The following is a 14,361-nucleotide window of genomic DNA, read 5'->3' on the forward strand; positions in this document are numbered from 1 at the left end:
ACAAATGCCTGTAAACATTAAGAGAAAGTATTCCCAGTATATCAAACACCATTAGAAACAAAGTAAATTTGGAAAACCACTACTTGTCTTTTACCTTTAATAGAGTGAGGTCAGTGAGATATAGTGAATATTCTCCATGAGAACAAAAGCAAATAGTAAGTGGAACCCTTGGTGACAATCTTTTCCTTTTGAATGTAGCCCAAGATAGACATTTCCTTATAAAAGTTAATGCCGCAAGGTGTTTTTGAGAATACAACAACTTTTCTCTACTGCCTTCCTCTTTCTCTATGAAATAAAGGTCATCCTCAGTGATAACGCATGTGAAAATTCAGAGAAAGACCACATGATATTGTGAGTCAGGAAGACTGGAGGTGGTACCTTCAAGTCCTGCAGAGCCCAAGCGCTCACTCTCCTGGAGGTCTGTGATCCAACATACATACCAGTGTCCACAAACCCCAACTTCTACATGCTTCCTCAGTGTTCCTTTTCATTTGTTTCTTGTTTAACTATATAGCAAACAAGTAGCCTCTCTATAGCTGCCAAGAGCATTCTTAATGCCTCACATTGTAACCTTCAAACATTTTTCAAGAGTCTTCAAAGCTGTTTTTGAATAAAATACTTACTCTGACCACATAAGTGAACCTCCGGATATCCTGAATTGCACTGGAGAAGTCCAGCCGGTTGAAGGCTTCTCCCAGGGTACAGTAGCCGTGCCTCTGAAAGGAAGTGGGGGAGACTTGAAGTTGACAGTGATGTCAGGTAGGCTATCTGAACACTTCTCAGAGGTCTGACAAAGGGCACCCTTTTCTAGTCTGAAGATTACTAGAATTCAGCTATTTACGTGTAAATGAGACATGGGACACTGACTTTTTTATACTACTGCTGATGGAAGACAAAGAGAAGTATTCCAAGTTGTGCTTCTTCTGCTGGAGTTGATGTAGAGTGAACACCAGGCCACGAATGCTGGTATTCTATGTACTGGCGTAGAATTTCCCTTCAGAGGGTCTGTACTATAGCTAGTAATGAAAGGCACAAGCCCAAGGATCCAAGATGAAACAGTGTTTTCCCTGGTCTCCCATGTGCTGTGCAACCTTCCACAACAGACTCCTGTTCTGTAACCAGTTTGTGCAGAGTTCACTTCAGGCTCAGAACCCACCTTCTGAACCTGAAATACTTCACTTGATAAACAGATATTCTAGGTAGAGTTGAAGGGACAGATAAGCTGAAGGACAATCAACAGAAGCCAAAATAGATGATTCCTTAAATTTCAAACAGATGAGTAGAGCTGACCAGGGAAAGAAGGGTGGCAGTGATCTGCTGACCTCCATGAAGAAACTAGGGAGACCTGCCTGGTCTTAATGTCCAAACTCAAGAACAGTCCTAATTTGTGCACACATCATGTACTCCCATGAAGCATCAACATACACATTAACTAAGCAACTGCTATGTGCAGGGTGTTTCTGGATCTGGGGGGAAGCAAAGGACACTGAGGTAATTTCTTTAATTTCTTCTTCTCTGAGAGTGAAGGTAGGCACCATCTAACAATGAGAACTGGATCTGATCAGAGTGTATCACTCAAATGTGTCTGCCTTCCTTGGCCAGCTGATCTATATCAGGTGCAAGCAGGAGGGTTCTGATGGAATGCAGACTTGGCAACAACCAGTACTAGTTCTAGGATTTTTCTGAGGCCATCAGTACTCTGTCCCAAGGATTTATGGGACATTTCTTCAGTTATCCAACAAATTCCTCATTTCGTTTATACCAGACAATCTGTGTGGCAACATAAAATAGATGAAGTAGCAAACAGTCTTTTATAAGCTCAAGCTTTGCTTATTGTTTCTTTACACACTGTTTTGTTGGTCTTTCAATGGTGCCTTAAAAGTTTATGTCAAGGATCAGAGTTCCTGGAATGTGTAACTTACCCTACCCTATCCTGAAGTTATTTTCCCCAACTGCTCTGAAACAGAGCAAATGTGAAATTTCACAGCTATAATAAAAAGAATTGGGCTTCCTTGATTCCAAATACAGAATTGGGTAACAGAGTGGTTTGTTGACCAAAGCTATCAAAAGAGTGCTTTAAGGGCTGGGAAGGTGGCTCAGTGGTAGGTGAGTGCTTGCCTTGCATGCATGAGGCCCTGGGTTCAATTCCTCAGCACCACATAAGCAGAAAAGGCCGGAAGTGGCACTGTGGCTCAAGTAGTAGAGTGCTAGCCTTAGGCTGAGAGACAGTGCCCAGGCACAAATTCAGGCTGTATGACTGATCAAAAAAAAAAAAAAGTGCTTTAAGCAGGTGGGCAATCAATGATAGAGATAGTTCAAACTGCTCTGTAGGCAGGTCCAACCTCAACAAGGTTTCATATAGCCCACCTCCATAGGAAATGATGGGCTCAAAGATGCTCCAAAACACATGACATACCCCCCAAATACATGATACCAAGTGAAGAAAATCCTTACCAACCGCATCTCCAGCTATGCTAACTGATACACATCAACCTCCTAGGAATGCACACTTGGTGTAAAGACCTGCTGACTCAGAGATGTATGGGGGTCCTTCAGTGCATATACATGTATAACACATGCCATAAACATTGCTCATATACATATATACAAACATATCATATACACTCTATACTGGATACCTATACATGCCATAAGTATGCACCTAGCACAGGCTAAACACAGACATCTAACAAATACCACATATATGCCTATCACACACATGGCAGATATTCACAAATATCACACATGTGCCCATACTACACACAAAACACATACCACATACACATGCACATCATATACAAACACACTATACATATAAAATACACATCATACACCATATGTATGCATATGCCGCTAACCACACACATATATAACATACTACGTCACACCTATGCACATACCATGCACCATATACATGCACGTGCCACACACATCACATAGCACATATGCACGAACCCCTATATAAACACACTACAGATACCATGTACCACAAATACCATACAGTGCCATACACATCACACCTCAAAGATCAACAGCATACAGTACACATACACAAACAACATACACAACACATACTCAAACACACGCCCATCGTGATTGTACTCATTGCTTCAAAAGTTCTTAACATGTATTTATCTGTTACAATGTGAATCAGATTTGATACTGTAAAAGAAATGATTTAACATGACATAATCAACAGAAACAATACAGTATACTATTATTTAAACATACTCTTATTTAAAATATCACTTACTTCTTTTGTGCTTTCTTTATGGACATAGATCCATTTTTCACGATAAAAACCTAGAATAAAAGTGAGCTACTTTTAAAGCATGACAAATTATTTCAAAATGAAAATTTAAAGGAATTTTAATAACTGGATAAGCTAATAAAATTATGACATGTTATCTGTGAGAGATGATTTTACTTAGTAAAAAGAAATGCCTTGTTTCCTGATATCAGTAAAGAAGAGTTGCCATACTTCCACATGAAAAGAATAATTTAAGAAAACACCACGGGGCTGGGAAGGTGGCTCAGTGGCAGAGTGCTTGCCTTGCATGCATGAGGCCCTGGGTTTGAGTCCTCAGTACCACATAAGCAGAAAAAGCCAGAAGTGGCGCTGTGGTTCAAGTGGTAGAGCGCTAGATTTGAACTGAAGAGCTGAGGGACAGTGCTCAGCCCCAGAGTTCAGGCCCCATGACCGGCCAATAAAAAAAAAAGAAAGAAAGAAAGAAAACACCATGTCCTTTGTAGTTGGGAGAGATGGGGAGAACAATGGAAGGAATGACCCTGTTCAAAATGCACCATGCTCATAAATTGACAGGTTGAGTTGAAATCCCTTTAAGATAACTTTTTAAATAAAAAAATCCAAGTACCTTCTCTTAGTAACTTAGAAGAAAATTGGTATTATCAATGGCCATACTCATATCAAAATATAAATGCTCAGAAAATGCAATTAAATGAGTACATGCATCCTATGTGCTCTAATACAAACTTCTGCTCTTTTACTGCCCTTTATGAGAGTCCATGCTTCTTGGATCACAAGGGTTCTCCAAGTGACCCTGCCTTCTTTACTCCTTTTCAGATGTTACTAACCCACACTGCAGTGGGCATCTGTGAAAGCCCCTACTCTGTACCCTTCTACCTGTGTGACATCCTGCATCCCAATCTTTAGCTCCTCCCTTGACCCCTCAATGACCCTACACCTAGGTCCTCATCCCTCTCAGGAACAGAGTGAGTTCAGAATAACATTTAGCCATGCAGATGATAAACTGATTGTGGTGTAGACACTGCCATCTCCTGTTTGTGAACATCTTACCAACTCAAATAGTTTAGTTGCAAGAAGTGTGATCATTAACCTAGTGGGCAATACTGAACATGGTGCTTATTTATATACCTGCATCACTTTTCATATCATCAGATAGCACTAACAAAATAATTTAGCATATTTACATACTCCACAAGTAACATACAAGATTATTAATTGAAATGGTCTTACTTTGAGCATTTGTATCATTTCCAAAATGGTCTTTTTTCCTTTTTTTGGATGCATATTCACATTCTTCATTATTGAATATTTCTTCTTCACTATTCAATATACTAAAATAAAGACATATTTCTGTAAAACATTTTTTTCTCCAGGGAGAACCTCATTTGGCTTTTTGTTAGAGAACATAATATTTGATTTTCAAAAATTAAAATCATGTTAAATTCTAAAAGTAAATTCATAAAAGTATGAATTAATTTTCAGAGATCATGAGCTTCAAACCCAAAGGTAACTAATATGTTTTTTTCATTTTGAGTATTTTAAGCTATATACTAGTTCTTGAGAATCTTAGTTGCTTAGTCAAACTTCAAAAGACATCAAAATAATTTACTAAAACAATGTGAGTATAAGCAAAACTATAAAAGCTTTGGAGGAAAAATGCTCGTGTCAGTATGATACCCAATGACATCAGACAACAAGAATTTCTGATCCAAACTTGATTAAGCACTTCAACTAATATATTTCCATGATCCTCCACATTTTCAAAGACTTAATTTAAGCCAATAACTGCTACCCTAAGCATTTTTCAAAATAATTGAAAGTCAAGTAAGTTGTTAAGGCACTTAATGGAACCAGATGAAAGCAGCTTACATTTTTACTATTTGAATAAATGTAAAGTTTTCTAATATTTTTAAAATGAGATTAGGAATTTATAGGCAAGGTAATAACAGCCTGAGTACCTTTCCTTTTTTTCTAAGGGAGTTTCTTATACTAAGAAAAACCATAAACAGAAACTTATACTATCAAAACTAAATATGGCTGGGCACTGGTGGCTCATACCTGTCATCCTAGCTACTAAGGAGGCTGAGATCTGAGGATCATGGTTCAGAGCCAGCCCTGGCGGAAGAGTGCCCACGAAACTCTTAACTCCAACTTACCACTCAACAACCAGAAGTGGAGCTGTGGCTCAAGTGGCACAGTGGCTAGCCACGAGCACAGAGGATGAAGAGCAGAGTTCCTGCTCTGAGTTCAAGACCCACAACCAAAAAAAGAAAATTAAACAAGCTAAATAGGCTTAAAACTGTTATTATTTTTTTAATGCAATGAGTAGCCTGTTTCAGTCTCCAAATAAGGAAAAAGGAAATGTGGAAAGCAGGTAGCTGGAAGAGATATGGGGGAACTATATCCAGAACTCAGGACATCACAATTTTGTATTTATCCATCATTGTTCCTTGACAAGAAAACTGTGTAAGAGCCCCTTGTCCCTCACCAGTGCTGAGTCTACCACACAAATCTGTTTATCATGCTCAGAAGAGACTGAAACAACATGGGAAATTGCCATAAACTATCAAGACAAGCAAAAGAGTATCTGAAACAAGCACAGGCAGTAAATGTTACCAAGGAAACTCATTGTTCTTTGAATCATTTTTGGTGGGGATGGTACTGAATTTGAACTCAGGCCCTTATACTTGCCATGACTTGAACTATATCCCCAGTCCTTTTTGCTGAAGTTACTTTTTGGACAGGGTCTAGTGTTTTTGCCTGAGCTGACCTGGAACACAATGGTTCTCCCTACACCTCCTGCAGGGATAGGCTTAGAGCTATAAACCAGCACCTTTGGTTCATTGGTTGAGATGAGGGTTTGCCAATTTTTTTTTTCTGGCCTGGGATTCCTGGCCCTCTAAATCATACTTAATCTTATTCTTGTTTGTTATCATTAGTTCAAATATTGAATGGAAACACTTTTGAATCTGAAATTCTTTTCTAACTTAACCCACAAACACATCAAAGTAAGGCAGAAATAACACTATTCTCTAGAAAAAGTGTCACAGAAACAGGATACAAAAAAGAGCAAGTGGCCGGGTGCTGGCAGTTCATGCCTATATTCCTAGCTACTCAGAAAGCTGAGATCCTCTTATTGTTTGAAGCCAACCTGGAAAGGAAAGTCTGTGAGACTCTTATGTCCAATTAAATACTGGAAAACCAGAAGTAGTGCTGTGGCTCAGTGGTAGAGCACTCACCTTGAGCAAAAGAGCTCAGGCCCTACATTCAAGCCCCATGACTGACAAAGAAAAAAGAGAGAGAGAAACTGACTAATCAGCTCCACTAATGAGGGGGAACATCTTGTATGTGGCCAGACCTCCAGTGTGAGGCAGGTGATAAGACAGCTGAATGCTCATGGACACTTCCATGGTGGGAGGCAACACTCAGTTGCTTCCACCCTGTGGATTCAGACTTGTTCTGCTCTTGGCTGAGCCCAGAGTAGGCTGCCTGCAGTGAACATGTCTTCCACAGGCCTAGTCTGAGATCCACTGCTGGCTATAGGGTCCGCCTTCATGTTCTCCCTGGATACTGTTGGGCACTGCCTGGATTAATGTAGGCTCCACAGGACTCAGAGGTCTTTGGGAGTTATGCCCTGGGGAGTACCACCCTAAAACTCAAAGGAGAGCATCTACTTTGGAGAAACTATTCATTTACTTGCTCTTTTTACAAAATATTTTAAAAGGGAGAAAGGACACAATTTTTCTGTAGTGGTTTTTATACTGTAAGATATGTACTCTTTCAGGTATACCAAAGTGGGAGAGAAGAAGAAATGCTTTCAAAATTAAAATTCAGTATGTATAAGTGTTAATAAGTAGTACTTAATATTTACATAAGTCTTTCTGTTCTGCCTGTTTGTAAACTTCTACAGTAATCACGCCTTTGTTTTTCTTAATTAGCCGTTAGTGTCCCAATCAAGATGCCTGTCACAATGGCGCCTTTCCAGCACACCGAGGCAGGTAGCGTGGCTCTAATACTTTCTGTCTTAGTAACAACATAACGCCTTTCTACCCTGCACAGCCATGACTATTTCAAAGATTTGTTTGTAAGTCTGAAGAGGGTAGATAGATGAGTTTTTAGCAAAGACACATGAGACCCTGAGCTACTAATATGTCTGGACTGTACTCTCCAATCCTTTCTTTAAAAAAAATAATTGCTTGTTTTTCTTTTTTTGTTGTTGTTACGTGGGGGGGTGTAGAACTAGCTGCAACACTGCATTTCAATTAAAGCTTTTTAACAACTGTTACTTTATAACCCATCCTAACTGTTACCTAATACAAAATCACTTTATACCTTAAAAACTGCAAAAAAAAGAGGGCCAGGAAGGTGGCTCAGTGGTAGAGTGCTTGCCTTGCATGCATGAGGCCCTGGGTTTGATTCCTCAGCACTACATAAGCAGAAAAAGCCTGAAGTGGTGCTGTGGCTCAAGTGGTAGAGCACTAGCCTTAAGCTGAAGAGCTCAGGGACAGCGCCCAGGCCCGTAGTTTGGGCCCTACCACCACCAATAACCAAAAAAATAATCTGCAAAAAATGGTCTCTGATCTAAAGCTATCCAATGTCAAAGTTATGCATGTTTATTAAATGTTTCATAAAAGTTTGCAATAAAAAAATGCTTAGACCCATGACACTCCAGAGAATGATGACCCTAGACAGTTGTAAGCTTCCACATTATCAACAGTGAGCAGAGTTCTATTCCTGTGCACATGCCTTCTCAAGACTGTATCAGTACACATGCCCACACTTCAGCCAGACCCACAGCCTTACTTCCTGCACCTGGCACCTCCAGCCAACAAGGTAAGGGCAGTCATGATTCATTGACTGTAGGTTGAGTGCAGAGATGCCTCAATTATTCCATCATCAGGATGCACATGTGGTGGGCAACAATGCTAGGACTGTGCAGATGAGGCTGCACATTCACAATGGCAGTGTGCCATTCAGCACTGAGCAAAGTCACTCTATCAATGCACATTCTGAATAGAAAAGAAACTTAAAACTTTGGTCCTGTGTAAGCTACCATGATGTCCTTCAAACGTGTTGTGAAATCTCTTTCAATTCTCTCATATTCAGCTAATGGCAATTCCTATATCTTGTGTAGATTACATGTTTTGAATAAGAAGGAACATTCATGTGTAGATGTCAAGCAATCTGCACTCATTCCTTAGCTAAATAACTTACTTTTTCATGCCAACCCACTGTGTGGGCAATTCTCAGCAAAATTAAAAGTTATGGAGCTCTTCTCTGACTTGAAAAGCTGAAGACTATGCTAAGCAAGCAGGTGGCAGCTCTCTGCCTGGCAATACTCACATGTTGTGATTGATAGTATACTGTCTATTCTCAGTTCCAAGCTCAAGGCTGCCGGAGTCACATCTTTTCCAACCATCCTCAGTTTTAATCCAGCTCCATCCAGGAGATCTCCAATCCTGACCCAGAAATGGCATTGTTCTCCTGTAAAAAGTTAGCTTACATTAAAAGTGTGGCGGTGTGTGTGTGTGTGTGTGTGTGTGTGTGTGTGTGTGTGTGTGTGTGTGTGTGTGTGTGTGTGTACGTACATACATACCAAGAGAGAGAAGTTTCATTTAGAGCATATGCTCAGTGATGATAAAGAATAAATGATTACTTAGCATGCCTGCTCATCACTTTATGTTGGCTAGCCAATGTGACAAAACAGTGACAATAACAGTGCTCTGGCTACACAGTACTAATCTGGTAAGCTGGATTTTCTAATTCCATAATGTGTGTATGACAGGCTCATCCCAGGTGACTCCTGAGCTCACATCTGCAAAGGTGAGGGAATGCCAAGTAGTGCTCTCTCTGCTTGAAGTTAGGTGCAACAGCATCTGAACCACACTAGTGTGGACCCATTTCAGAGAAGTTGGCATGAATGACAGCAGACTGTCACTCACAGTCAGAATTAAAGAAGGTATAATGACTGCATAAGATAAGGAATTGGGTTTCATTCTGAGGGGTCAAAAAGTTTCTTAGGAAAGTGATGCAGTCAGACATAACTTAATGATGCAGGAGTGCAATGCTAGTGGACCATGGAAATAAATCAGCCAGCATCCCAGATTTTTCAACAGGGAGATAAAGATGGCTTGCCGATGGGTATATTTCATTGACCCGCCATGTCATGATCTGAAGTCCTATGATTTATGTTTGAAAACATAAGCTATGTAGTCCATAAACAATGACATAGAACCTGAGAGCAGATTTAAAAATAACTAAAAAGTCACTAGCATCAGGTATAATGGTGTATGCATCTAATCCCAGCACAAAGGTTAAAGCAAGAGTTGAAAGTTCAAGACTAGCCTAGGCTACACTTAAATACCTTATCTTGGGGCTGGGAAGGTGGCTCAGTGGTAGAACACTTGCCTTGCATGCCTGAGGTCCTGGGTTCGATTCCTCAGCACCACATAAGCAAAAAGAAAAAAGCTGGAAGTGGCGCTGTGGCTCAAGTGGTAGAGTGCTAGCCTTGAGCTGAAGAGCTGAGGGACAGTGCCCAGGCCCAGAGTTCAGGCCCCATGACCGAAGCCCCCAAAAAATAAATAAATAAAAATACCTTATCTAAAAAAAGTAAACCAAACCAAATTTTAAAAAAAAAAACAAAAAACAAGCAACAGCTAGGCGCCAGTGCCTCATGCTTGTAATCCTAGCTATTCAGGAGACTGAGATCTGAGGATCACGGTTCAAAGCCAGCCCGGGCAGGAAAGTTCAGGAGTCTCTTTAATCAACCACCAGAAAACCGGAAGTGCTGCTGTGGCTTGAGCTGAAGAGAGCAGGGACAGCGCCCAAGTCCAGAGTTCAAGCTCCATGACCAACAAAACACACACACACACAAACACACACACACACACTCACACACGAAACAAAAAAATTGTAACTTAAAAGGCCTATGTGTCAAGTTACTCCCAAAGTGAGTATCTGATCTTATAACTCAGTAAACAATGTTTCAGAAGCATGGCTTGCTACATTTTAAACGAATTTATATGCTAAAAGACATGACTTCCTAGTATGAAGGTGTTGCTATTAAATTAGGTTTGTTACAAAACTCTGACCAGGGCAAAATCCTGGAAAATTACTCTTCCAAATTAATAAACGTGTGAGAAAATAAGTGAAGTCCAGTGAGTTATTATATATTTTTATAATGCATGATTTTTCGGCACACTGCATGCTAAAACTAACGTCAAAGAGCATATGGAGCTGAACTACATTATAACTGCATATTGGGTGGTTTCTACTCCAGGTGACAGGAAGGGCATGCACTGTGTATTGTAGGAGTTTATGACATTCATTTCATTTAGAAACTCCAGGCCATGAAAGAACCTAAACTAAACCTTCCATTAACCTTTTAATTAGCATGAAAATACTAGCGACAAACATTTCTTAGCGCCATTTCTTAGTTCTGTCAGCCTTCTGTCCTACAAAGCAGGAAGCATCGTTCCCATTTGACAGGTTTACAAAGATTTTTGCTCCAGAAGCCAGGCTCTGACTTCTGTGTTCGCGGCAACCCTGAACACCTTCCCAAACCACATGCAGTTCTGAGGATTTTGTGCACATTCTGAGCCCTGTACGACTCTTTCTAAGTGAGGTGAGAGGAATGACACCAACCGAACTTGGAGCTGGATTTCAGGACCCTAAGAGCCGAGGGGATCGGGCAGAGGCACCGCGGCGGGGAGGAAAGCTTGTCCAACGTCCAGGGGGGGGATAAGAAATGGCCACCGCCTCGGCTGCGGGGAGCGAGGGGCCGCAGGCGGGGTGGACGCGGGTTTACCTGGGGAAGGCGTCACCTGGGCGGCGCGGGAAGGAGGTCCGCGGCGGAGGGGGGCGGGACCCGGGGCGCTGCGGGGTCCCCGGCAGCCTGCGGCTGCGCGGGCGCCAGCCAGTCCGGGCAGGGCCGGGCGGCGAGGGGAGCGCGGGGCCGCGGAGTGCGGGGCGCGGGGAGGGCAGTGCGGGGCCGCGGAGTGCGGGGCGCGGGGAGGGGAGCGGGGGCCCCAGTGAGCCGGGCGCGGGGCGCGGGGAGGGGAGTGCGGGGCGCGGGGAGGGGAGTGAGGGGCGCGGGGAGGGGAGCGGGGGGCCCCAGTGAGCCGGGCGCGGGGCGCGGGGAGGGGAGTGAGGGGCGCGGGGAGGGGAGTGCGGGGCGCGGGGAGGGGAGTGCGGGGCGCGGGGAGGGGAGTGCGGGGCGCGGGGAGGGGAGTGAGGGGCGCGGGGAGGGGAGTGAGGGGCGCGGGGAGGGGAGCGGGGGGGGGACCCAGTCAGCCGGGCGCGGGGCGCGGGAGCGTGGGCGCCCGCGGCGAGGGGCGTGCGGGGAGGGGAGTGCGGAGCCCCGGGGCGCGGGGAGGGGAGCGGGGGGGGGGCCCAGTCAGCCGGGCGCGGGGCGCGGGAGCGTGGGCGCCCGCGGCGAGGGGCGTGCGGGGAGGGGAGTGCGGAGCCCCGGGGCGCGGGAGCGCGGGGCGCCGGGCGGTCCCCGGCGAGGACGCGGACCCGCGGCGGGCGGAGGCCCCGCGGCCCGGCCGGCCGAGGAGGGCGTGCCGAGCGGCCCGCCGCAGAGCCCGCCGCGGGCAGCACCGCCGGAGCCCACGGCCCGCGCGGCCCCTTCCCTCCCTCGCCGCGCCCCGCCGCGGCCGTGCGTGCCCGCCCCCCACCCAGCCGGCCCCGCGCCGCGCCGCGCCCCACCCGGAGCCGCCGCCGCCGCCTCCCAACCCGGCCTGCCGAGGCGCGTCTCACCCGGCGGCGCGTCTCACCTGGCGGCCCCACCGGACGCGCACCGGCCTGGCGCGCGGGGACCGGCGGTGGAGATTATTGCCGGAAGTCGCCCGCCGCCCCAGGGGCGCGCCGGGGAAAGCCCCGCCTCCGACCTTGCTGATTGGCCGGCGTGGTGCCGCGTGGCCTTGTTGCTACCCGGTGCGGGTGAGCGCGTGCGCAGTGGGCTCCTCCCCGGCGGCGCCCGGGGCCTCCCGGCCCGCGGCGCGGGTCTGGGAGTTGGGGAGCCTCGCGGAAGCCTGCTCGCGGGTCCGGGGAGGCCGGACTGTGGCTGGCCGCGCGCACACGCCGGCCTGGGACGCTGCCCCGCCCGCTGTTCCGCAGCGCCACCCACCCTGGTCCGGGGATCGAGCCCAGGCTCCAGCGCGCTCGTTCTAAGACTCCAGGTGGCCTCGTTCACAGCGGCGTTCCGTTCCGATCCTCCAAGAAGGCGGGGATGATCTGGGAAGCCTCCTCTAGGCGCCAGGATGGGAGGTGGGGCGGGAAGGGTCAAAGGGTAGACCCTGTGCAGGCTGCGGATCCGGTAGGCTCCAGCCCCAGGGGCCGCGCGGAGGCCGCGCAGGCCGGCCCCTCACCGCGACGCGGGCGGCCGGGTCGGCGGGACTGCTGTGCGCACAAGGTGCTCGCCCGCAAAGTGTGTCAGACTGTGTAGCACGCTTGTGCGCACGCTCACCCGGGTCTGCCCCCTCGGATGCACGCTGTGCGCACGCTCACCCGGGTCTGCCCCCTCGGATGCACGCTGTGCGCACGCTCACCCCGGGTCTGCCCCCTCGGATGCACGCTGTGAGAACGCTCACCCGGGTCTGCCCCCTCGGATGCACGCTGTGCGCACGATCACCCGGGTCTGCCCCCTCGGATGCACGCTGTGCGCACACCCCGGGTCTGCCTGGATGCACGCTGTGCGCACACCCCGGGTCTGCCCCCTCGGATGCACGCTGTGCGCACACCCCGGGTCTGCCCCCTCGGATGCACGCTGTGCGCACGATCACCCCGGGTCTGCCTGGATGCACGCTGTGCGCACACCCCGGGTCTGCCCCCTCGGATGCACGCTGTGCGCACGCTCACCCGGGTCTGCCCCCTCGGATGCACGCTGTGCGCACGCTCACCCGGGTCTGCCCCCTCGGATGCACGCTGTGCGCACGCTCACCCTGGGTCTGCCCCTCGGATGCACGCTGTGCGCACGCTCACCCCGGGTCTGCCCGGATGCACGCTGTGCGCACACCCCGGGTCTGCCCCCTCGGATGCACGCTGTGCGCACACCCCTGGTCTGCCCCCTCGGATGCACGCTGTGCGCACGCTCACCTGGGTCTCCACCCTCGGATGCACGCTGTGCGCACACCCCGGGTCTGCCCCCTCGGATGCACGCTGTGCGCACGATCACCCCGGGTCTGCCTGGATGCACGCTGTGCGCACACCCCGGGTCTGCCCCCTCGGATGCACGCTGTGCGTACGCTCACCCTGGGTCTGCCCCTCGGATGCACGCTGTGCGCACGCTCACCCCAGGTCTGCCCCCTCGGATGCACGCTGTGCGCACGATCACCCCGGGTCTGCCCCCTCGGATGCACGCTGTGCGCACGCTCACCCTGGGTCTGCCCCCTCGGATGCACGCTGTGCGCACGCTCACCCTGGGTCTGCCCGGTAAGGGACCGGTTACCCTCGGATACTTCACACTTTGGAAATCAAGTGCTTATGCTAAGTCTGATTTATTCTGTATGAACACGTGAGCTTTTTGTTTTTTTATTTTTGGTCAAGAGAGCCTCTCTTGAAACAGAAATGGAAAATATTTCTTCTGAAAAACAAAGAAAAGCATCCTCTTACTTCAACACCAGAGAGCTGGGTGCTGGTGACGCATTCCTGTAATGCTAGCTATTTAGGAGGCTCAGATCTAAGGAACACAGTTCCAAGCCAATCCAGGCAGGAAATCGATGAGATTCTTATCTCCAGTGAACCATCCAAGAAGAAATGCTGAAAGTGCTTTTTATTACCGTAAAATAATGCCAACGTGTATCATGGACTGTAGTAGCCACTATAACATGCACAACTCCAACATAGGCAGCCCTTTCTAAATAATACCCCACGATCGTATGGTTTTGTTTGTTTAATGTGCAAAAGTATTTGCAAGTGAGTGATAAGTATAATTTAGATGTCAGATCAACTGCTTCTGGAACTTCAGTCCATATTGCTAAGGCAAGATCTCAGCGCATGGGGGCCATAAAATACAGATTCTCAATTTGCAGTGGAATTTATCCTGATAAATCCACAAAATTTGAAGATATCATAAGTCAAAAGTGCACTTA

General features: G+C 47.3%; 1 protein-coding gene across 7 annotated transcripts in view; it reads right to left on the minus strand.

Annotated features, from left to right (window-relative positions):
* The window catches only part of Fbxo25 (F-box protein 25), a 30,219-nt gene extending 17,689 nt beyond the window's left edge, over positions 1 to 12,530 (minus strand). For 3 of the 7 annotated variants that reach the window (XM_069998348.1, XM_069998347.1, XM_069998343.1), the window contains exons 1-5: positions 12,046 to 12,146; positions 8,612 to 8,752; positions 4,499 to 4,599; positions 3,254 to 3,303; positions 624 to 716 (exon numbers count right to left, since the gene is read on the minus strand). In XM_069998348.1, the coding sequence (XP_069854449.1) occupies positions 624 to 716; positions 3,254 to 3,303; positions 4,499 to 4,599; positions 8,612 to 8,745 (378 nt within the window). In that variant the 5' untranslated portion in view covers positions 8,746 to 8,752; positions 12,046 to 12,146. Of the gene's footprint in view, positions 1 to 623; positions 717 to 3,253; positions 3,304 to 4,498; positions 4,600 to 8,611; positions 8,753 to 12,028; positions 12,148 to 12,398 lie in introns of those variants that run through there. The other 4 variants (XM_069998346.1, XM_069998349.1, XM_069998344.1 and 1 more) reach the window with 3 other exon arrangements.
* Positions 12,531 to 14,361: the final 1,831 nt, after the last annotated feature.

This window comes from Dipodomys merriami, unplaced genomic scaffold, assembly GCF_024711535.1.
Source record: "Dipodomys merriami isolate MVZ:Mamm:240054 unplaced genomic scaffold, mDipMer1.0.p SCAF_511, whole genome shotgun sequence".
Classification (NCBI taxonomy): domain Eukaryota; kingdom Metazoa; phylum Chordata; class Mammalia; order Rodentia; family Heteromyidae; genus Dipodomys; species Dipodomys merriami.